Here is a 22,712-nt window from a genome sequence, read left to right on the forward strand (position 1 = left end):
GAATGTAGGTCAGTTTTACTCCAAGGTCTATACTCTCATAGACTATGCTGCCTCTCTAATATTAAATATTTGTACTTGAATACACAAGACATGTATACCTGTGGCGGATTCATGTCAATGTGTGTCAAGTAATTAGCCTCCAATTAAAATAAATTTATACTTTAAAAAAAGCATACACAAGACACTAAAATAAACAATAGCTATATTTAATTTTGAAAAATTGAGAAACAGATGGGATTCCTGTGATTGATAACTGAATGGTATTACTGACTTCAGATGTATCTAACATATTCTTGTTGACTATCATATGAAGTTCAAGAAGTTACAAAACAATGTATATATAGATACAAGGAGTCACTCTGCTGTACAGCAGAAATTAATACATTTTAATTCAATAGTTCAATTAAAAAGAAATAAGTTATCCATCTGAAGACAATGAAAAGAACAGGGCAAACACTAGACCCACAGGTGGCATTCAAAATACTAAAAGGCTCAAGAGACAGTGAAGGAAAAAAAAGACAAATGAACAATGACAAATATTCGACAAAGAACATGGTATGGCCTCCTCTTCTCTCTACATAAAATGTTTCGTGATAAGAACATAATCACAAACCACTCAGTAAATTTTCTTTGTGGTTTAAAACACATTTGCCACTACCACAGACCACATCAGCAATGTATTCAATTTTCTTTGGAAATATAAGGCAACTCAAGTAGAAGGAAAAACTACAGATTCATTTTCTTGTTTCTTAAACTAGAGAATTTTGAGAATAAACAGCCCTTTTTCAGTTCTTTTAAAATCTCTGAATTATGTTCATTAACAAAGTGAATGACAGGACTCCTTTGGAAGGGCACAAGAGAAAGAAAAACTCTAAGATTGTTCTTTAGTAAATCTAATAAACATTTTGGCATGCAATAAGAGTAAGCAAATTACAAGTCCTGGACCAAATTATGCCCATTGTTTTATAAGATTTCTATGGTTGAAAAAACTATATGAAATTTAAGTTTCAGTATCCATAAATAAAGTTTTATTGGAATATAGTCACAGTCATTCAGTTACATATTGTCTACAGCTGCATTTGTGCTATGACAGCAGAGCCAAGTAGTTATAACCCAGACCAGATGAGCCTGCCAAGTCTAACTGGACCTTTACAGAAAAACCAGGCTAACTAATGTTAATGATGATGACAGAAATTATTTTTACATCAGATAAAATTTTAAAATTTTTAATTAGATAAAATTCAGAATGTCTCCTTAACCTGATATAAGGAGAAATGAAAAAATCTATGCAGAGTCAATTACTCAACAAAAATTTACATCTATATTCAGAAGCTTTTCAAACACTAGAGATATATCACAAATATTTACAGCATTAAGCTTTGCCATTTCATAATAACATCCAGCATTATTTCTAAAATGATTTTAACTGAACATACACAATCTGTATTTTGGGTACAAATAAGATATATCTTGTTTATGATTTCTATAATTATCTGCATGAATAATAAAAAAATCATGAAGTGAGGCACAAAGGAAAAAATATTTTCATAATACTCACCTTTGGAAGCCCAGGTTTGGATTTGAAATTTTTGTTTCTCCTATAGAGACAAATCTTACATTAGAAGAAAAAAAAAAAAAAAACATCGAAAAGATGAATTTCAAGTTCTCTACAAAAAGAACATTATATACACACTTCCAAGTTATAGGTCCTTTAAATGAAAACACTGTCTAATTCAACTAAGCAGGCACCTTTGGGAAGGAAGGATAAGCAAAGTAAAGACATGCCTGCTCCATAATACAGGTACAAACAGACTGAGCTTGATGATCAGTAACATAATGTAGATTCAAAGCTCAAGTTTCATTTTCTTTTGGACCCTAAGAGGGCTCTGCATTCTTAACTTACAGAGGCCTTGTTTCTGTCATTTTAAACTTAAAAAGATGCCTAATTTCATGAATTATTAAAATGTACTTTTCACTAAGACTTATGATCTTCCATTTTCAGAAACTATAAATTCTGCTCTGCTCTTCCTTATTCATAATTCAATATCACACTTCGATCAAACCTTTTTTTTTTTTTTTAATAGCTACAAAAAAGGAATAAAACCCAGTGCTTATGAACATGGGCTGGGGAATCAGGAAGACCTGGGCTTGTTGAATCTGAGCTCTATCACCTACCAAGGTATGATTTTAATCTCTTTAAAACTTGGTTTCATTATGTAACAGTGTAAAATGATATCAACCTCACAGAGTTGCTATGAGGATTAAATGAGTTTATTCACAATTCTAGAATGTAGCATGACATATAAATTGAGCCTATTAACACTGTTAAGAGATGATTTAGGGATTAAGAAATATAATCCAGTCACACTTCCAGCTAATGATCAAAAAATATCCTTTGGAAGTGATTTAAATATATTGATATGGGTAGGTAAGAACTTTTTACTGGTCCACCATGCATGGTTAATACCTATACCCTGAAACCAGTTCTACATCAGGTAAGGAGAAACAGCAGGTTTGGCAAGTATTATGTATCACCATACAGGTGCCCCTTGAACAACACGAGTTTAGACTGTAAGGGTCCAGTTACACATGGAATTCTTTCAACATGAACTACAACAGTACTACTTGATCTGAGATTGGCTGAATCTGTGGATGTGGAATCACAGATACTGAGGAGCAGTGGATATGGAGGGCTGACTATAAGAAACACACAAATTTTCCATTGTGTAGAAGGCTGGCATCTCTAACCCATGCAGTGCTGAATGGTCAACTGTATGTGGTCCCATTCACCATTTCGTAAGAGATTTACCTGCCCAACTTGTTAAGACTGCCAGAATTAAAGGGCAACTGCAGTTAAAAACTAGGAATCTTAAAAAAAGCTAACAGTATTTGCTCTCTCTGGATGTAGAGTCTGTAACAGAGCAATAAAGAATCATCTCCATAAGTATATTCAGTCATGATCTCCTAGTAAGATGAAAACAAATAAACAAATACCAGCTTTATAATACACAAGACTATCACAGTTCTAAATTCTGACTACTTTTTAATCTTGTTTCACTTAAAATTCCACTCATGAAAATAATGCTTCACAATTACCTCTCTTCTTTTTTAGCCAGAAAATTTAAATCAGTTATAAAAAAGGCAAGCGATATTGTTGATCAATACTAACGTGAGAATCCCATGGGCTCTCTCCAAGAGTTTGCTGCTAGCTGAATTAGCGAATATCCCATCTTTATCAAGCAAGGAGGTATTACTTGATAGTTTACTCTGGCGAATCCCAGTTCTGCCATTCCAGGCAAAATCAAATGTTTCACTGTAAAAATTAAATATAATACAATTTCCTTAATTGAGACATCCCTAACATTCCAGAAACTTCTTTTAAAAGTTAAACAAAGCTTTAAACACTGAAGTTAAAACTTAACTTTACTTTAAAAACTAAAACAAAGCTTTAAATACTAAAATTAAAATTTAGAAAAAATGCTAAACCAGCAGAAAACAGTTCTATCAAAGAGATTACTGATCAATTTGGGCTAATCTTTTAGTCTCCCAGAACCAAATATTTCTAGGATTCTACCACATTCACATTCAAAAGTACATGATGAGCACGCCATATAGCTAAATGCACCATTTAACAATCAGTAAATCATATAATGTATTATAAGATACTGGCATGTCATTTGTCTTTGTTTCAGGTCCAAAATCCCCATCCTTTAAAAAGTATATATTAGCCCAAGTGTAACCACTTCTTTGAGTTTTACTTCTTTTCTGAGAATATTCAATGTACGTAAAATAGAAATAGAAACTGTTTGCTTTTTTCCCTGTTAACTGTCTTTCATTAGTTTAATTTACAGGCCTATAGCCATTGAACCTAAGAAGGCAGAGGACAGTTTCATACCATAAAATTTGATGTATATAACATTATCAAAACAATAAAACTATAGAAATGAAGAACAGGTTAGTGGTTGCTAGAGACAGGAAGGGACATGGAAGAAAAAGAAGAATACAAATAAGCAGTATGAATAAATTCATTTATGATGATGAAAGAGTTCTGCATGCTGACTGTGGTGCTGGTTACACAAACCTATGTTGCTGTTGTTTAGTCACTGAGTGGTGTCTGACTCTATTGTGACCCCATGGACTATAGCCCACCAGGCTCCTCTGTCAGGGTATTTGCCAGGCAAGAATACTGGAGTGGGTTGCTGTTTCCTTCTCTAGGGGATCTTCCCGCCCCAGGGATTGAACCCATGTTTTCTGCATTGGCTGGTGGATTCTTTACCACTGAGCCACCAGGGAGATAAAATTGCAAAGAAACTACATATATACAAACATGTAAGAATTAAAGATTTTAAAATTTTTAAAATAAAAAACTAAAAAAAAAAAAAAAAACCACACAGATTTATTTTAAATGGTGAAAACTATAGTCTAGTTAATAGTAATGAAACAATCTAATTTTCCTGGTTTTGACAATGTACTACTACTATATAAGATTCTTTTAAGGAAAACTGAATGAAGAGTACATAGGACTCTATAAACTATATTTCCTTTGTACTCTTTTTGAAACTATTTAAAAATGGAATATAACTTAAAATATTTATTTTCCCATTAGTTCTTTACTTAAATTATACCACTTTTTAGATAGCCAGGACAATATCTTCAAAATCTTTTAATAGCTTTGTTCTATCCTCCTGGTCAAGTTTCTAATGAAGAACGACAGAAAATAATCAAACATAAAAAACTTTACCTATAAAAATTTTCATCAATACCAAAAAATTAGAAACAACCTAAATAGCTAACAATTGGAAATAAATAAAGAAAGCATGTCATAACCACACCAATGGAAGTATATAAGGTCATTAAAAATCATGTCACAGAATAGTTATTTAATGATATAAAAAATTGTCTGCATATATTATCAAATCTAAATAAAGTATTGCTACATGGTATGATTTTGTTTAAGACAATTATATTTATACATATGGAAAGAAGAATACATACAAGAAAAATTTTATGGGCAAAGTAGACATTTGCTCAAACAAGATATATGTATCATCAGAAAAGATATACAAATCACCAATAAGCACATAAAAAGATGCTGAACATGATTAGGTATCAGGGAAATACAAACCAAAACTACAAGGAGATACTACTTTAATTCCATTAAGACAGGCAATAACAAAACAACAAGGATGTGGAGAAATTGGAACCTTTATCCATTACTAGTGGGAAGGTTTTTTTTTTTTTTTTTTTTAAGTCTCTCAGTCGTGTCTGACTCTTTGCGACCCCATGGACAGTGGAGCCTACTAGCCACTAGGACAGCTCCATTGTCCATGGGATTTTCTAGGCAAGAATACTGGAGTGGGCTGCCATTTCCTTCTCCAGGGGATCTTCCCAACCCAGGGACTGAACCCGGGTCTCCTGCATTGCAGAGACACTTTAACGTCTGAGCCAAAGACTACCTCAATTCTTAGTCCTAGATCACCACCAAATTGGTTGTTCCACTCTTACATTTATGACTCACTAGTTAGGAATATTCCATAGGTAAGATCCAAAACCTCTACTCAGTATATACAAGCTAATAATTTCATGACTCATTTGATTTTCTAAGTATCTATTTTTTTATCTTCTCCATCTTCTCATCAATTTTCTCTAAAATATGTCTAAAATAAACTCAACAATACAACAAATATGAGCTGGAAGGATTTCCTGTTAAGGCTGCTAGCTGGCCTTATCCTGATAACATTACTTCAGTGCCAAATATCTTTCTTTATTGTATGCAAAGGAAAAGAATCAAGCTAGTGTGATCAATTTCTCCATGAAGAAGGGTCTCATAAATGAGCTTATACACACATCTTTATGATATTAGATTGTCTTTCCATGAGTCCCTAAATTCAGTTAGTTGCTTCAACCCAGAATGATTCATCTTAAACCAAAATATCAGACTATTTCAACTAATGTATAAAAACAGAAGCCCATACAGATCACCTCAGACATCCAAAATTGAAAGCAGTACAAAGAAACACAAACTTAGGAATTCCCTGGTGGTCCAGTGGTTAGGATATTGCACTTTCACTGTGGTGGCCCAGGTTCAGTTCCTAGTTGGGGAATTAAGGTCCCACAAGCCACACACAGCAGTCAAAAAAAAAAAAAAGGAAAGAAAGAAAGTCCACAAATTAGGAATTAGGAAATTTATAACCATTAAATTGCTTTGGGAAATGCAACAAGTCACAGTTCCTTTTTTATATGCAAATCAAGAAAATGAGATCCTTAAGTTAGGGATCTCTAATGACCAGAGTAAGAACACTGCCAGTATACTGAAATAAAGCTACACAGGATCACCAGATTAATGATTTCACTTGTTCTTGAGTAAAATCTAACATGCACATATAATGGTGATTTTTGTCAGCAGCCAACTGTCATACATACACTACAAAGATAGTAAGTCATTCAATCATTCAATTTGCTGGCATTAAAGATAAGTAGAGTTGAGGTCAGATACCTGGGCTGTGAAAGTTCTTGTAGGTTAAAACAGTGAACCAAGACTTCTTGTTATAAGCGATAAAGAGTTGTAAAAAAGTTGTGGAGCAGAGAAGCGACAATATACATTAGAAAGACATAGTAAATCAAAATGGAAAACCTGATCAATGAAGTTAAACCATAATTCTAAATACTAAATAGATCATCCTAATTTTAGTGTCTTACCAGGGCACTAAGAAGCTCAGTTCTCTTGATGTTCAAAATGTACACAGAAAACTTTAGATACTAAACAATGTTCTTTTGCTCATTTAAAGTATAATCTTTATGAAATAGTATGTGCAAAGGAAACAGTTTTATTTACAAACTCAGAAAATTACTTGTACTTGTTACTTTCAAATTTTACTCAAGAATTCTTCATTGAAAATGGTAAAGGTAAGCTGTGGTTACCACATTCATCAAGAAAAGATATTGGAATATTTAAATGTGGCAAAAGTTTAAAGAAAAGGTTTCAGATGGTTTGATATAAATCAAATTACTCAGTTATTACTTACCAGTAAGATTTCTCCATGGAAAGAAGCAGAAAACCCATTACTTTTGCAAAAGATATAAAATGCCAGAAAAGTCTCAGAAATGAAAACATATGAACTCATTTTTAATCATTCTGGGGAAACTTTTTTTAATTGCACAACCATTTTACCAGAAGCAATCTTAGATAATATACCCTATTGTTAACTCTAACCTTATTACACTTTTTATAAAAGTTTTAAGAAGGTTTTTTAAAAGGTCTGATTTTCTTCATATTTTTAAAGCCCCAGAAGTATTATTACTAAGAACTCGAGCTATTTCTTCTGTACTTCCTTGAAAACGTGAACCAAAAATACTTACTGTTGGTTTTTTTCATTTAGAGTATTCATGCCCTGGAGATCAGAAAGAGGTGTTCTGGGATTTTTCCGAGTTATACCTAGTGTATAGAAAGCAAAAATTTTCAATCAGTGCTATCAGAAACTAAAGACAAAACAGTTTTTCTAAGAGCAAATGAAATTAATATACTTAAATAGCAAATACTGCTAAACATATCAGAAACATCTACACTTGATCTTAGCCAAAAGGCTGAGAAGCGATATCAAAAACATCTAAATAAAAATATGAACCAAGTACCATGACTGTTACTTCTAAATTTTAGTCAACAATGAAGCCAATTACGGAATTTAATAATAAATTCTTTAAATTCTTCTCTCATTTAAATATATTTAGGAAATCCAAGGGTAACTGGGCTAAAGGCCTAGACGTACACAAGTTCTTTTCTTAATATTAAATATTTAATCATTTCATGTTAAAAAATTCTTAATTTATTTGCATCACTTTTCAGCAATAGTATATTGCTGACATGAATTGTAGATTTTACAAATCGATTAATCTTATAAAGACACTGAGAATCAAAGATGATGAATTGCTTCCTCAGAAATAACAGTATTTTTTAAACAAAAATTCTAATTTAAAAAATAAGCAGATTTGAATAGACATTTTTCCCAAAGAAGATGCACAGATGGCTCACAAGCACATAAAAAGATGCTCAACTTCATTAATCACCAGGGAAATGCAAATCAAAACCAAAATGAGACATCACTTCACACCAGTCAGAAAGGCTATCATTAAAAAACACAAATAATAAGTGCTGGCAAGGATGTGGAGAAAGGAAATGCTCATACACTACTGATGGGGATATAAATTGGTGCAGCCACTGTGAAAACAGTATGGAGGTTTCTCAAAAAATTAAAACGGAACTATTATATGATCGAGCAATTCCACTCCTGGATACACATCTGGAAAAAATGAAAATGCTTATTTGAAAAGACACATGCACTCAATGTTCACAGCAGCCCTGTTTATAACAGCTAAGTAACGGAAGCAACCCACGTGCCCATCAGCCAACAACTGGCATAAGAAGATGCGGTGTGTGTGTATGTACACACACACACACACACACACACACAGAGGCATATTACTCAGATACTAAAAAATATAAAATACTACCATCTGCAGCAGTGGAGAGACCTAGAAAATATTATGCTTAGTGAAGTAAGTCAGACAGAGAAAGACAAATGCTATATATGACTTATATGTGGAATCTAAAAAAAAATACCAATGAGTGTATATGCAAAACAGCAACAGACTCACAGATACAGAAAACAAACTTGTAGTTACCACACAGGAGAGGGAAGATGGAAGGGACACAACAGGGATATAGGATTAAGAGACAGAGATTACTATATACAAAATAGTAAAAGTATTTCTACTTGAGATGAAAATCTTGTATGTGGAAAATACTAAGAAATTCACAAAACAATATTAGGACTACTATTAAATAAGTTCAGCAAAATTACAAGATATAATATCACTATTCAAAAATCCACTTTGTTTCTATACAATAGCAACTAACAACTGGAAATGAAATTAAGAAAACAATTCCATTAATAATAGCATTAAAATAATATAAAAGGAATAAGTTGAACAAAAAAATACAATAATTTTAAAAGGAAACCTAAATAAATGGAAAGCCATCTGTGCTCATGGACTGGAAAACTTAATACTGTTTTAAGATCGCAATGTTCCTGAATTCATTTACAGATCAATGCAATCTCTATTAAAATTCCAGCTGTTTTTTTTTACTAAAATGAATAAGCTGACCCTAAAATTGATATGGAAATGCAAATGGCCCAGAATAGCAAAACTAATGTTGAAAAAAGAGAACACAGTTAAGGACTCATGCTTCTGAATGCAAAACTTACTATAAACATATAGTAACTGAGACAGTATGGTACCAGTATAAAGATAGGCAGATCAATGGAAAGGAACCGAGAGTATAGAAATAAACCTTTACATTTATGATCAAATGAAATTTGACAAAGGTGCCAAGACAATTCAGTGAGAAAAGAATAATCTTTCAACATAAACTGAGAAAACTAGACAACCACATGGAAAAGAATGAAGTTGGTGATCCAGTGGCTAAGACTTTGCCTTCCAATGCAGAAGTCAGGGGTTTGATCCCTTGTGGGGAAGCTAAGATCCCACATGCCTCATGGCCAAAAATTCAAAACATAAACAACAGAAGCAATACTGTAACAAAGACTTCTAAAACAGTCCACATCAAAAAAAAAAAAAACAAGAATGAACTTGGATCAAAGACCAAAATATAAATGGTCAAAGTACAAAACTCTTAAAACGCGGGAGTAAATATTTCTGACTTGGATTAGGCAGTAGTTCTATACCTATGACATCAAAAGAATAAGCAACCAGAGAGAAAAACTGATAAACAAGGAGTTATCAAAATCTAAAACTTTGGGGTTTCAAAGGATTCTATATCAAGAAAGTGAAAAGGCAATCCATAGAATGGTAGAAAATGGCAAATCAAATATCTGATGAGAAACTTGAATCTAGAATATTAAAAGAACTTTCACAACTGAATAATATTAAGACAACCCAATTCTTAAAAGAACAAAGGATATGAATAGGCATTTATCCAAAGATGACAAGCAAACAGCTAATAAGTACATAAAAAGATGTTCAGTATGATTAGTCACCAGAGAAATGAAATTAAAACCACGAGACTACTTCACACCCCCTGTGCGTACGGTCTAAGTAAGTTACTGCAGACGTGTCCGACTCTTTGCAACCCCATGGAGCCCACCAGGCTCCTCTATCCACAGGATTTTCTAAACAAGAGTACTGGAGTGGGTTGCCATTTCCTTCTCGTCACACCCGCTAACATGACTATAACAAAAATGGCAGATGAATGTTGGCAAGGACATGTAAAAGCCGGAACCTTGCATGCACGCCTATGCAAGTGCTGCATGCGCAACCATCTGCCTCTGCGACCCCAGGGACTGAAGCCCACCAGGCTCCTCTGTCCATGGGATTCTCTAGGCAAGAGTACTGGAGTGGGGTGCCGTTTCCTCCTCCAGGGCATCTTCCCCACTCTGGGATCGAACCCACATCTCCTGTGTCTCCTGCACTGCTAGGTGGACTCTCCCACTGCACCACCTGGGAAGTCCCTCATGAATACACTGCTGAATGTGAAATGACAGTTAGTTTGGAAAACAGCTAGCAGTTCAAGAAAAAATTAAACAAGAGTTACCATTTGACCCAGAAATTCCACTACTAAGTATACATCCAGGAGAACTGAAGAGGTAACATCTATACCCATATAAAAATGTTACTGGAAAACATATGTCTTGGGATCAACAAATTCAGTTAGAACTTTGAACAACTTTATTTTCTTACATATTTGAATGCATTGATTTCATTTCACTTATTCAGTTCCTAAGTTGTAGATACCAATTATCCTTAAGACAAATTATCCTTTTCTATTCTCCATGCCCATTCTTTTCTCCTGCATATTGACACATAATCATCTCAGGCCTTTCCTTAATACTACTAATGCGATTTTCAATTATGTGTCCTCTACTTATTGAGATCACATAGTTGTTGATTTATGCCTCTGCTTTTAGCTCAAAACCTGTTTCAATATCATTCTGATTATTTCATAGTCTTAAATTTGTGCTGCTTTACTGGATTCGTGTTCTTAAATTCTTCTTAAACTGTAAACTGCTCATAGGGAATTTTCTTCCCTTTTTGGAGTATCTTCCCTGTAAACACAATAGGGTGTTTCTTTTGTGCGCATTTCTTTTATGATATCATTTAAACTTTTTGAAAAACCCATTGTGAGACTCTAAATGGTGATGTAAATCTATTCATACTTTTATTAATTTAAAATCATAGTACTTATTTCTCATATTTTGTTTCACATTTATTTCACTCTTTAAACTCATTTTTTTCCCGATAGATGAAGGTTTCTTGTGCTACTTTAAAAGATAAAGATTCAGGGAAATCCGTGATGGTCCAGTAGTTAGGACTCTGGGTTTTTGCTGTGGAAGGCAAGGATTCAACCCCCAATCAGGGAACTAAAGTTCCATGAACAGTGCAGAGTGTCCCACTCCCCCACAAAAATTCAACTTTAGTTATTACTGTGTTTGTCTGTAAGGCAGACCTTCATGTTTGTTTACCCATATTGATTTCCAAAATTTGATAAATAGCTGTATTTTACCAACTCAATAAAAACAGCTCCCTGACATACCTCCAGGCTTCATCAAAATATATACTGGCATACCTTGTATGTGTTTCTGTCGACCATTTTCAAACAGGAATTCTAGTCATATAACATTTTTAGAATATTTTAAATTATGTTAGTGCAAGTCTCTGTATAGGGCAATAGCCAAAGGGCTTTGGCATTCATTATCACATTTGAGTCTCACACTGCCTCTGTGCAGAGAGACTACCTTTCAGAGAAGGAAACTGAAGCTCTAAGAAACACCTTCCACACACAGTAACACAAGGGCTAAGTGGCAGAGCCAGAATTTGGGCCTAGTCCTGCCTGACTTCAAATGCCAGGCTGTTTCTCATCTCTCTTTGAGAGTAATATGAAGGTCCCTACATCATAAACTATGTGCCCTGCCACAAACCTCAGGTCTTCCAAGAACTGGAGCCTTCCTCAATATTAGGCGAGCAGGCTGCTGGTTCCCACTCTGATCTGGAGGAAGTCCTTATGAATAAGGTGTGGACATTTCCTGGGGTTTCTATATTTTTATTTTTAATATTCTTAATTCCATGAAAAATAGTCTTTTCTACATATCTATAATTTATGTCAGGCTTCATGATAAGCAATTAATCTTTTAAATTGTGGCAAAATTTACACACTGTAAAACATATTCATTGTAAGCATATAGTTGGTCAAGTATAGGGAAAAACTGCAACCGAAGAAGATATACTGAGTGACTAATAAAGCTGGCAGTCTTTAAAGAGCCTAGGGATCATTCATATATCTTCTTTTCTAAGTGTATGCTTAAACCTCTTGACCGTTTTTAATTGAACTGTTTCTCTTATTGCAGTTTTTCCATATTTTATCTTTGAGTCCATTATCAGTTATGTATTATAAATTATTATGAATATTGTTTCTCAGGCTGTGAGATGCTTTTTCTTTTAACAATATCTTGAAAGTTTTCAATTTTGATGAACTTCAATAATTAATATCAGTTTTTTTTCTTTTATACTTCATGCTCCTATGTTCCATCTAACAAATTTTGTCCCAAGACTGCAAAGATCTTCTCTCAGGTTTTCTTCTGTAAATTTAACATTTTACTCTTTGCAAAGAGCTGTATGACCCATTTCAAGTTAATGTTTATGTATAATATAAGGTAAGGATCAAAGTTCTCTTGAACATTCTATTTGCCATGAAGTGATGGGTTTGGATGCCAAGATCTTAGTTTTTTGACTGTTGAATTTTAAGCCAGCTTTTTCACGCTCCTCTTTCACTTTCATTAAGAGGCTCTTTAGTTCTTCTTCGTTTTCTGCCATAAGGGTGGTGTCATCTGCATATCTGAGGTTATTGATACTTCTCCCGGCAATCTTGATTTCAGCTTGTGCTTCATCCACCCCAGCTTTTCTTCTAACATTGTCTAATTTTGGTTTTAGAGTAATTATACAGGCCTCAAGATATGATTCGTATAGTATTCCTTGCTCCTTTGTTTTCTGGAATAGCTGAGCAGAACTGGTATTATTCTTTTCTTAAACGTTTTCAAAATAAAACTGGTTATCCAAACTATTTGAGTTTGGACTTTTCTGTTTCCATGTGTGGGAAGATTTTATTTATGAATCCAATCACTGATAGAAGACTAAATAAATTCTCTATTTTTTCTTGGATCAGTTTTGATAACTTGTTAACATTCAAGGCATTTATATATTTCATCTAAGCTGCTGAATATTCTTCCATAAATATTCATTATCTCTCCTCAATCTTTTGATGTCTATACCATATGTAAATGTCTCGTTCATTTCAAATAACAGTATTTTTGTCTTCTCTCATATTTCTTGATCAGAATGGCTAGAACTACACTGTCCAGGTACAGTAGCCACCAGCAATATGTGGCCATTCAAATTTAAGCTGATTTAATTAAATTTCAGTTTTAAATTAAAAAAAAAAACTTCAGGTGTTTAATAACAAAATGTGGCTAATGGTTACAGTTTTGAAGAACATAGCTGGAGAACATTTTCATCCTCACAGAAAGTTCTACTGATCAGTACTGGAACTCAAGCTTTATTAATTTCAAAAATTGATCTTTTGGTTTCCACTGATTTTCTCTAATGCTGTCGGCTTTCTATTCAGTGGTTTTAGTTCCTTTACTTCCTTCTACTGATTTTGGGTTTAATATGCTCTTCTTTTTGTAGAGCTTCATAAAGTAAAAGCTTAGATCACTGATTTTTAACCTTATTTCTTTTCTTAGATAAGGATTTAAAACTATCAGTTTTCTTCAAAGCACTCTAGTTGCATTACACAATAAATTATATACATTATAAATTGCTGGTCCCTCATCTTGTTCATGAACATTAGTCTCTTATATCCCAAGAAGGTCAGAAGTATGGGTTTAAATTGAAGTAACATTCTATCACACCCTCCCTCATTCTTTCTTTTCCCAGCATCTTATTTCTTCCCTTTCCAGGGCTCCTGATCTTTGTGGGAGTTACAGCTCATGCTCCTAAGAATCCTAATTTCTTCCCCCTCTTCTAATTTCCTCCCTGCAAATCTCAGAGAGATTTGTAGAGAGAAGGTGGGAGACCAGAAATGAAATGGAGGAGCAAGAGCCACAATAGCTTTTATGTCTAAATCTCAAAGGTTACACACTGTCACTTCTGCCACATTCAATTTGTTAGAAGGAAATCACTAAGTACTACATGTGCCTTTTCAATGGAGGAGTATCAAAAAACCGATGGACATATTTTAAACCCCCAGAACAATATCATAATTTTTTACCCTAAAAAAATCATTTATCTTTTTAAAAGAACTAGATAAGGAAAGAAAATATGTATAGTCATATTTTTATACGTATGTATTACTTCCAGTTTCTTTATTCCTTATAACAATTCACAGATCAGTACACTAGAGTACAGATCAAACCCACTGCCTATTTTTGCATGGCCTGTAAGCTAAAAGAGATTTTAATTTTTAAATGGCTGACGGAAAAAAATCAATGAAACAGTACTTTTGTGACATGCGGAAATTATATGGAATTTAAATAACAGTGTCTATAAGATTTTATTGGAATGTAGCCACACTCATTTATTTATGTATTGTCTATAACGCCTTTCAGAACTGAGTTGTTTCAACACAACATATGACCCACAAAGCCTAAAATAGTTACCATCTGATGTCATTTCCTTTTAACCTAAAGAATTTCCATTATTTCTCTTCTTGGAACATATATTATGAAGAAAATTCCCTCAGATTATCAGATTATCTATTTACATGAAAATGTCTTTATTGCAGCTTCTTTTTTAAAGTTTTTTTTTTAATGTTTTTATTTATTTGGCTGCTCCAGGTCCTAGTTGCAGCATGTGGAATCTTTGAACTTCAATATCCACTGCAGTACGTAGGATCTTTCAGTTGTGGCATACAAACTCTTAGTTGTGCCATGTGGGATCGAGTTCCCTGAACAGGGATCAAACCGAGCCCCTTGCGTTGGGAGGGCAGACTCTTAGCCACTGGACCACCATCAGGGAAGTCTATATTTCAGCTTCATTTTTGAAAGATACTTTTCTTAATTGATGATTGGACATTGTGGATGACGCATTGTAATAACAATGAATTCCCGTTATGTTTTTCTGCAGACTTGATTTTTCTTCTAAAAGACAATTAACTTGTCTGTCCACAAACTATAAATTATAGCTTTTATAGCTATTTTTGTTTTATGGGACTTGTGTTGTTCTACTGGATTTTAAATTTCAGCCTCCATTACTTTCAATGAGCAGACAGGTGTTAATCATATCATTATAAGCAAGTCTCATTTTATCGTACTTCACTTTATCATGCTTTGGAGATACTACAAGAAGATTTGTGGCAACCCTGTGTTGAGCATATCTATCAGCACAGTTTTTCCAACAGCATTTGCTCACATAGTGTCTCTGTGTCACGTTTTGATAATGTTTGTAATATTTCAAAGTTTTCCATTATTATAATATTTGTTACAGTGATCTGTGATCAGTAATCTTTGATGTAACTACTAGTCCCTGAAGGCTTGGATTATAGTTCCCATTTTTTTAGCAATAAAGTATTTTTAATTAAGGTATATCATTTTTTTTCCAACATAAAACTATTGAACAATTGGTAGATTACAGCATAGCATAAATATAACTTTTATGTGTACTAGGAAACCAAAAATTTCATGTGAATCCCTTCACTGTGATATTTGCTTTATTACAGTGATCTAGAATCGGCTCTGAAACTGCTCAGAGGTATGCCTGCATTCTCCTATATTTAATGTAATTTCCTCTGGGCTGCTTTCAAGATTTCCTTTTTATTTCTGGCATTTAGCAATCTGCCTACAATGTGTCTAGTAGCAGTTTTCTTTTGTATTGGTTCTGGGTGGAGGTCACTGATTGCCTTTAAACTCCAAGTTAGTTTTTCTCAAATATGAGTAGTTTTTATCTACCATTTCAGCCACTATAGTTTTTTGCCTCTTTCTGTCTCACCTCTACTTCTGGGATTCTAACTAAAGACAGTAAGAATTTAGCTATCCCCTAAGAGGAGCTATCAAGAGATAACAAAAGGACCTCAGTTTAAAAAATCAGTAAACTGTACTTGTGTTTTTCAAAAATCATTTCCTATTTGGTTTGCAATTCTATTTACTTATTTATTTTTTATCTTTTTGGCCATATTGTATGGCATGCAGGATCTTAATTCCTGACCAGGGATTGAACCCGTATCCTCTGCACTGAGAGCACAGAGTGTTAACCACTGGGCTGTCAGGGAAGTGGTTTATACTACTCTTCAACAGAGCACCTACAGTCTCCCCCAAATACTCAGAACAGTCAGCCAGGTATGGATGGCTCTAAGTTTGGGTATTAGCCTTTTGGCAGCTCTCTCCATTCCAGGATTTTCCTCCTAAACGTCAAGCTTCTTTGCCAGTCCTCAACTTAGTCCTCTGACACTTCAAACCAGTATAGTTGTGGTTTTCTGTTCCTCGAGCTATGGGAGTTGGGGAGTACCTTGTGTAAATAGCCACAAATTCCAAATTCTTACCCACTACTTACCCATGGACTTCCCTGGTGGCTCAGACAGTAAAGTGTCTGCTTACAATGCGAGAGACCTGGGTTCAATCCCTGACTCAGGAAGATCTCCTGGAGAAGGAAATGGCAACCCACTCCAGCACTCTTGCCTGGAAAATCCCATCGACAGAGGAGCCTGGTAGGCTACAGTTCATGGGGTCACAAAGAGTCGGACATGACTGAGCAACTTCACTTTCTTTCTTTCTACCCACTACTTTACTTTCTTTAAAGGATAAACTTCCCACTAGTTTCTGATTTTTTTTTGGTCTGTTAGTATTTTTGCTCTTTTCTAGTGTTTTTAATAAACTGTTACCTTAAAATTTTTTTCCAGGTTTTACCATTGCTACCTGTGGCAGGGTTCATTTACCTCACCTATTCACCATTACTATTACATAACACTAGTTAGCCCCCTAATATTTTTAAAACAATCTCCCAAACTTGAATTTATAATTTTATATATTATAAAATTTTAATTATTGGTAGTACTATAATGGATGGGAATACCAGACCACCTGACCTGCCTCTTGAGAAACCTGTATACAGATCAGGAAGCAACAGTTAGAACTGGACATGGAATAACAAATTAGTTCCAAATAGGAAAAGGAGTACATCAAGGCTGTATATTGTCACCCTGCTTATTTAACTTATATGCAGAGTACATTATGAGAAACAGTGGGCTGGAAGAAGCACAAGCTGGAATTAAGATTGCGGGGAGAAATATCAATAACCTCAGATATGCAGATGACACCACCCTTATGGCAGAAAGTGAAGAAGAACTAAAAAGCCTCTTGATGAAAGTGAAATTCGAGGAAAGTGAAAAAGTTGGCTTAAAGCTCAACATTCAGAAAACTAAGATCATGGCATCTGATCCCATCACTTCATGGCAGATAGATGGGGAAACAGTGGAAACAGTGGCTGATTTTATTTTTGGGGGCTCCAAAATTACTGCAGATGGTGATTGCAGCAATGAAATTAAAAGACGCTTACTCCTTGGAAGGAAAGTTATGACCAACCTAGATAGTATATTCAAAAGCAGAGATATTACTTTGCCAACAAAAGTCTGTCTAGTCACGGCTATGGTTTTTCCAGTAGTCATATATGGATGTGAGAGTTGGACTGTGAAGAAAGCTGAGCGCCGAAGAATTGATGCTTTTGAACTGTGGTGTTGGAGAAGACTCTTGAGAGTCCCCTGGACTGCAAGGAGATCCAACCAATCCATTCTAAAAGAGATCAGTCCTGGGTGTTCATTGGAAGGACTGATGCTGAAGCTGAAACTCCAATACTTTGGCCACCTCATGCGAAGAGTTGACTCATTGGAAAAGGCTCTGATGCTGGGAGAGATTGGGGGCAGGAGGAGAAGGGGATGACAGAGGATGAGATGGCTGGATGGCATCACCGACTTGACGGACATGAGTTTGAGTAAACTCCAGGAGCTGGTGATGGACAGGGAGCCCTAGTGTGCTGCGATTCATGGGGTCGCAAAGAGTCGGACACGACTGAGCGACTGAACTGAACTGATAATGGAAAATAGCATAAACTACCTAAAGTAATGGAAAAGTCCACTTCCACAAACGCAGAAATAAATTTGCAAGAGTACAATGTATAATATCCTTCTGCAGCTCATGATAAAATTGGTGCCTTCTTATTCTACACCCATACATACCTACCTGGAAACAATCAGGCCTGTGAGTCATGAAAATTGACAAAGCAAATAAACTACTGGAATTATTTAAAAGTTAAAAAGATAAGTGCCCCCTCAAAAGATTTGTAGACTGTTTTCAGTAATATCCCCTGGATTAAAAGATTTAGAAAAGGAAGATGTGTATTTGGAATAAAGCCTTGTATACCTTTTAGAAACAAGAGCAATAATTAAGAGTAACATTTAAGATGTATTTTTTAATTAAATACTTACCTTTGCTTTTCTAGAATGAGAAAGTACTGTAATAATATTTTTCAAAATGTATTATACATTTTCTTATACCAAAACAGCATAGTAAGAAGAACTGAAGAAAGAATCCACAACATTTGCCTTTAGGAATTCTACTTATATTCTCCTTTTACTGATAATTAAACACTAATATTCCATGGAATCTCAATCACAGAATTGTGAAGTTAGCAGAGTAAATCTGTGATCAGTAGGAAGCTCAAAATACAAGACTGACTAATTCAGGTCCATTATATTACATGCAAACTGCCGAGTTAGCATTCTTAAGTATTCTTCGTATTCTTTAGGATCCCTTTATTCTCAGTATAGCAATAGCAACAGCCAAACAACAGTAATTCCACAACCAAAAGAATCCATTTTCATGCAGAATGAGTAGAACAAATAGAAAAGGAGAAAATGGAGACCAAGGGCATCTTTTCACACCAATTTTATATATAAAAAAAAAAAAGGACACCCATTATGATTCTATCATTCTTCCTTAAGCCAAAACATTAACTGGTGGTTTTGCTCCAAACCAGACATGGCGAAGTCTGATAGGAGAATTGCAGTCAAACTAAGTGGACTTGCCAATGATACATGAAAGCAACACTGCTGATGTTGAAGTTCAAGTATAAATAAGCATAAAAATCAGCAGGAATTAGAAAGAGAGGAAATTATTGGCACTGTTAAATATGTTAATTATCTTGATTGTGATGAGTTCACACATATGTCAAAACTGTATGCTTTGGCCTGCAGTTTATTCTACCTCAACTAGATTTCAATAAAGTTCAGGAAAAAATCAACACTCATTTTTACTCATCACTTGGATACTTTAAAGACAAAAATGGAAATCAATTAAAAGTTTGTAACCAAGTATAAATAACAACTCAAGGATCATAAATAGTCATCCAAATTAAAAGAATATGTATATTATCTTTACACATATATCAATTCTTTCTTTATATCAAGAAAAAGAATGAAAGTCTCAATGGTGGTATCCTGAGACTCTCTAGTCAAAGGATGATAGAGGTCACATTGTCTATTCCATTTAGGTTCCACCCAGGTGTAGAATGCTCCTGGTTTCCATTTCCAAATGGATGTGATAACACAGAGTTTATTAATCAGGATTTGCAGCCTTACTGTACTTCTCTTCCTTGCACCTCTGTAGAATCTCTAAGCTCCTCTGGTGGACTGGGTGTTGGAGAAAGCTAATACTATCCATACTTTTCAAAACTGCACATGGCGCTGTATCATCATGTCCTTAGGAAGCAAAAGAAAAACAAAAAAATGGAGAAAAGAAAAAGACATTTTATAAGCCCACACCAACAGAGAATCAAGGACAATGCTGCCAACTATTTTAAGAGTACATAAAATTGTATCAAGTAATTATGGTTAAATGTGAATAATTTTTCCAATTAATTTGAAGAAATTACACAAAAAGAAAAAATAAAGGTCCTGTTTAGGTATTCAAAGTATTCTTTTTCAGTACTCAACATGTTATTGCGTTCACACCATACTAAAAATCTCTAATTTAAAATACTAGGGAAATTACAAAAACAATTTGTATGGTGCCATTTTTTTTTAATGGACTCATTTTTATCAGGTCTGAAATATAATTAGAATATAGTCGGCAACAATGTAAGAAACATTGATGGAATCCCAAAGAGAAACAAACCCAAAACAATTTACCAAAAGTTAAACTTTCACAAATCTTGCAATTAACCACACTTGTAGGAAATCCAAGTGTGTCAATGTTGGAAAAGTAGAAAGAAAAGCACCACAGAACAGGAAAACCCAGCAGCACTTCTGTATTTACAAATCTAAAAACAAAGCTGGAGAATCTGTCAAAATTAACTATTGGGAAGAAAGGGAAGAGAGCACATTCAAGCAAGGACCAAAGCCCCAGATTAGTGTTACTGAAACAGTGGGTCACTCGAGCAGTAAACAGAGAAGGAAGACTGTACCATATATATTAGGAATAAATGGATTTAAAGAGAATTTGGGTTTTCCAGGCTTGGAAGGTGTTGAGAATCATTTATACGGAGAACATCTCTAGAGTTAGGACATTAAGTTCAAATGTAAGTAACTTTGCCTTTAAAACACAAAAGTGAATAGTTTAAAAACAGATAGAGGCAAATTAAGCAACACATAATTATGTACTAAAGTTCCACTAGTATGCACATAAACTGTATAATTAGGAAGAAGATACTATCTATGAATAGTTCTCAAGGAAGAATCATTTTAAAAGTTAAACAGAGGCAGGGTAATTCAAAGAGGTTTGCAAAGCATGGTTTAATCAAACTATATTCCTTAAACTGGATACCAACACCCAGAGAATAGGCATCAACTTTTTGGCTAAGGAGATAGAAACTCACGATGCCATAACAATAGATTACAATAGACAGACATAGGTATATGTATTTGTATATGTGATACAGATACAGTCAGGTTATACACGATATTTTAAGAATTCATACTAGTTAATGTAAAAATAAGCTAATGAAACATTATCTCATTTATATAGTATGGGGAGTCCATAGTTGCAAGTGTTCAATGTTTCAAGAGACAAGTTTTACCAAGTAACCACCATTTCTCAATCAAAAGATACCTCAATAAAAATATTCTATTCTCAATAATCTCCCACCTTGATTGGGTGCTTGGAGAAGGAATGCTTAGGCTCAGAGGAGCCTACATTTGGCTAGTAACATGGTGGGGTAGAGTTGGGAGGCTATCAGTGGAGGGGGACCATTTGAGGAAAAAAACACCTGGTGAGTTCTACTCATGCTCTATCCAAATTTTAATTTTCTAAAGTTATCACCAGACTTACAGGTCCTTCAATATCTAATGATATACAGCAGTCAGAAATAATTTAAGAAAATTATGGTATGAAAGTGTTTTGTATAAAAGTTCAGAATATTAAATATACTGAATTATGATGTAATCTTAAGTTAAAACTCACTCAAAATTGATACAGCCATTGTACTCATATTAGTCTCTCAGTCGTGTCCAACTCTTTGCAAGCCCATGGACTGTAGCCCACCAGGCTCCTCTGCCCATGGGGATTCTTCAGGCAAGAATACTGGAGTGGGTTGCCATGCCCTCCTCCAGGGGATCTTCCCAACCCAGGGATCAAACCCAGGCCTCTCGTATTGCAGGTGGACTCTTTACCATCTGAGCCACCAAGCAAGCCCTGCTAAGCACAGTTTCAATTGGGTAATGGGTAATTTTCTATCTGTGATCGTTCTGTGTCTTACCGGCACACCTGCAATTCAGGTATGAATGAAAATTCTTTCATTTTGCTTTCTATGCCTTCTTTTAACTCTTTACCAATTTTAAAGATTGCTTTACACACTCTAATACTGTTTCTAACCCTTAAAGTGATATTCCTCTCTTTGTTGTGTTCATCAGCTCCCTGTCAAAACAGTTTGGTTTCCTAGGATAGTTTTATAAGTACATTTGCAGTGGAGTCTCAGACTCTTAAAAAGTTTGTTTAGTGTTTGCTTGTGCTAGTTTCTAGTCTAGTCTGGATAATTTCTCAGTCTGAGATTATGCATCAAACTGCATAAATTCCCACGCATGGTTAACAGCCATAACCCATGCCTGGTAAAGATACAGAACACTAATTTTTTTAGGCAAGCTTTGTTTTCAAACTTTATCCAAGGCCTTACACATATTGATAAGATTACTCTTGTTCCTCCTAGGCAGGGCAAATAAACAGAATTTTTCAATTATCTTTTCAGTGACAGAAAAGTTCAAGCTCTTTGAAGCTCCTTATACCACATAACAGGGGCTTAATTCCAGCTTCCTTGTAGCATTCAAATCTGAAACTGTGTCTCTGATCCTGTAACAGTTTCTATAATGCCAGTTTCCAGTGCTTTTTTAAAGGTATACTTTTAATGGCCATTTTTTAAAGATAAATTTCACATACAGTAAAATTCATAATCTCAAGTATAGAGTTTGGTAAGTTTAAACAGTTATATCATGTAATCCTCAATCAAGATATAGAACATTTTCATCACCTCAACTAGTTCTTGTATTCCCTTCTGGTAAATACCATCTCTATCCCTTCCAGAGTCAACCAAGTAATGATCTATGTATTATTTAACCTGTTCTTAAACTAAGTGAAATCATACAGTACATATTCTTTCATTCTGGCTTT

General features: G+C 34.5%; 1 protein-coding gene and 1 pseudogene across 10 annotated transcripts in view; both read right to left on the bottom strand.

Annotated features, from left to right (window-relative positions):
* MYO9A (myosin IXA) overlaps positions 1-22,712 on the bottom strand; it is a 245,425-nt gene that overhangs the window by 89,617 nt on the left and 133,096 nt on the right. For 8 of the 10 annotated variants that reach the window (XM_060418902.1, XM_060418897.1, XM_012180882.5 and 5 more), the window contains 4 exons: positions 19,694-19,813; positions 7,360-7,435; positions 3,170-3,313; positions 1,559-1,598 (listed from right to left, as the gene is read on the bottom strand). In XM_060418902.1, the coding sequence (XP_060274885.1) occupies positions 1,559-1,598; positions 3,170-3,313; positions 7,360-7,435; positions 19,694-19,813 (380 nt within the window). The remainder of the gene's footprint in view (positions 1-1,558; positions 1,599-3,169; positions 3,314-7,359; positions 7,436-19,693; positions 19,814-22,712) is intronic. The other 2 variants (XM_060418900.1, XM_060418899.1) reach the window with 1 other exon arrangement.
* LOC114115957 (U2 spliceosomal RNA) lies at positions 7,490-7,596 on the bottom strand (annotated as a pseudogene).

This window comes from Ovis aries, chromosome 7 (genome assembly GCF_016772045.2).
Source record: "Ovis aries strain OAR_USU_Benz2616 breed Rambouillet chromosome 7, ARS-UI_Ramb_v3.0, whole genome shotgun sequence".
Classification (NCBI taxonomy): Eukaryota; Metazoa; Chordata; class Mammalia; order Artiodactyla; family Bovidae; genus Ovis; species Ovis aries.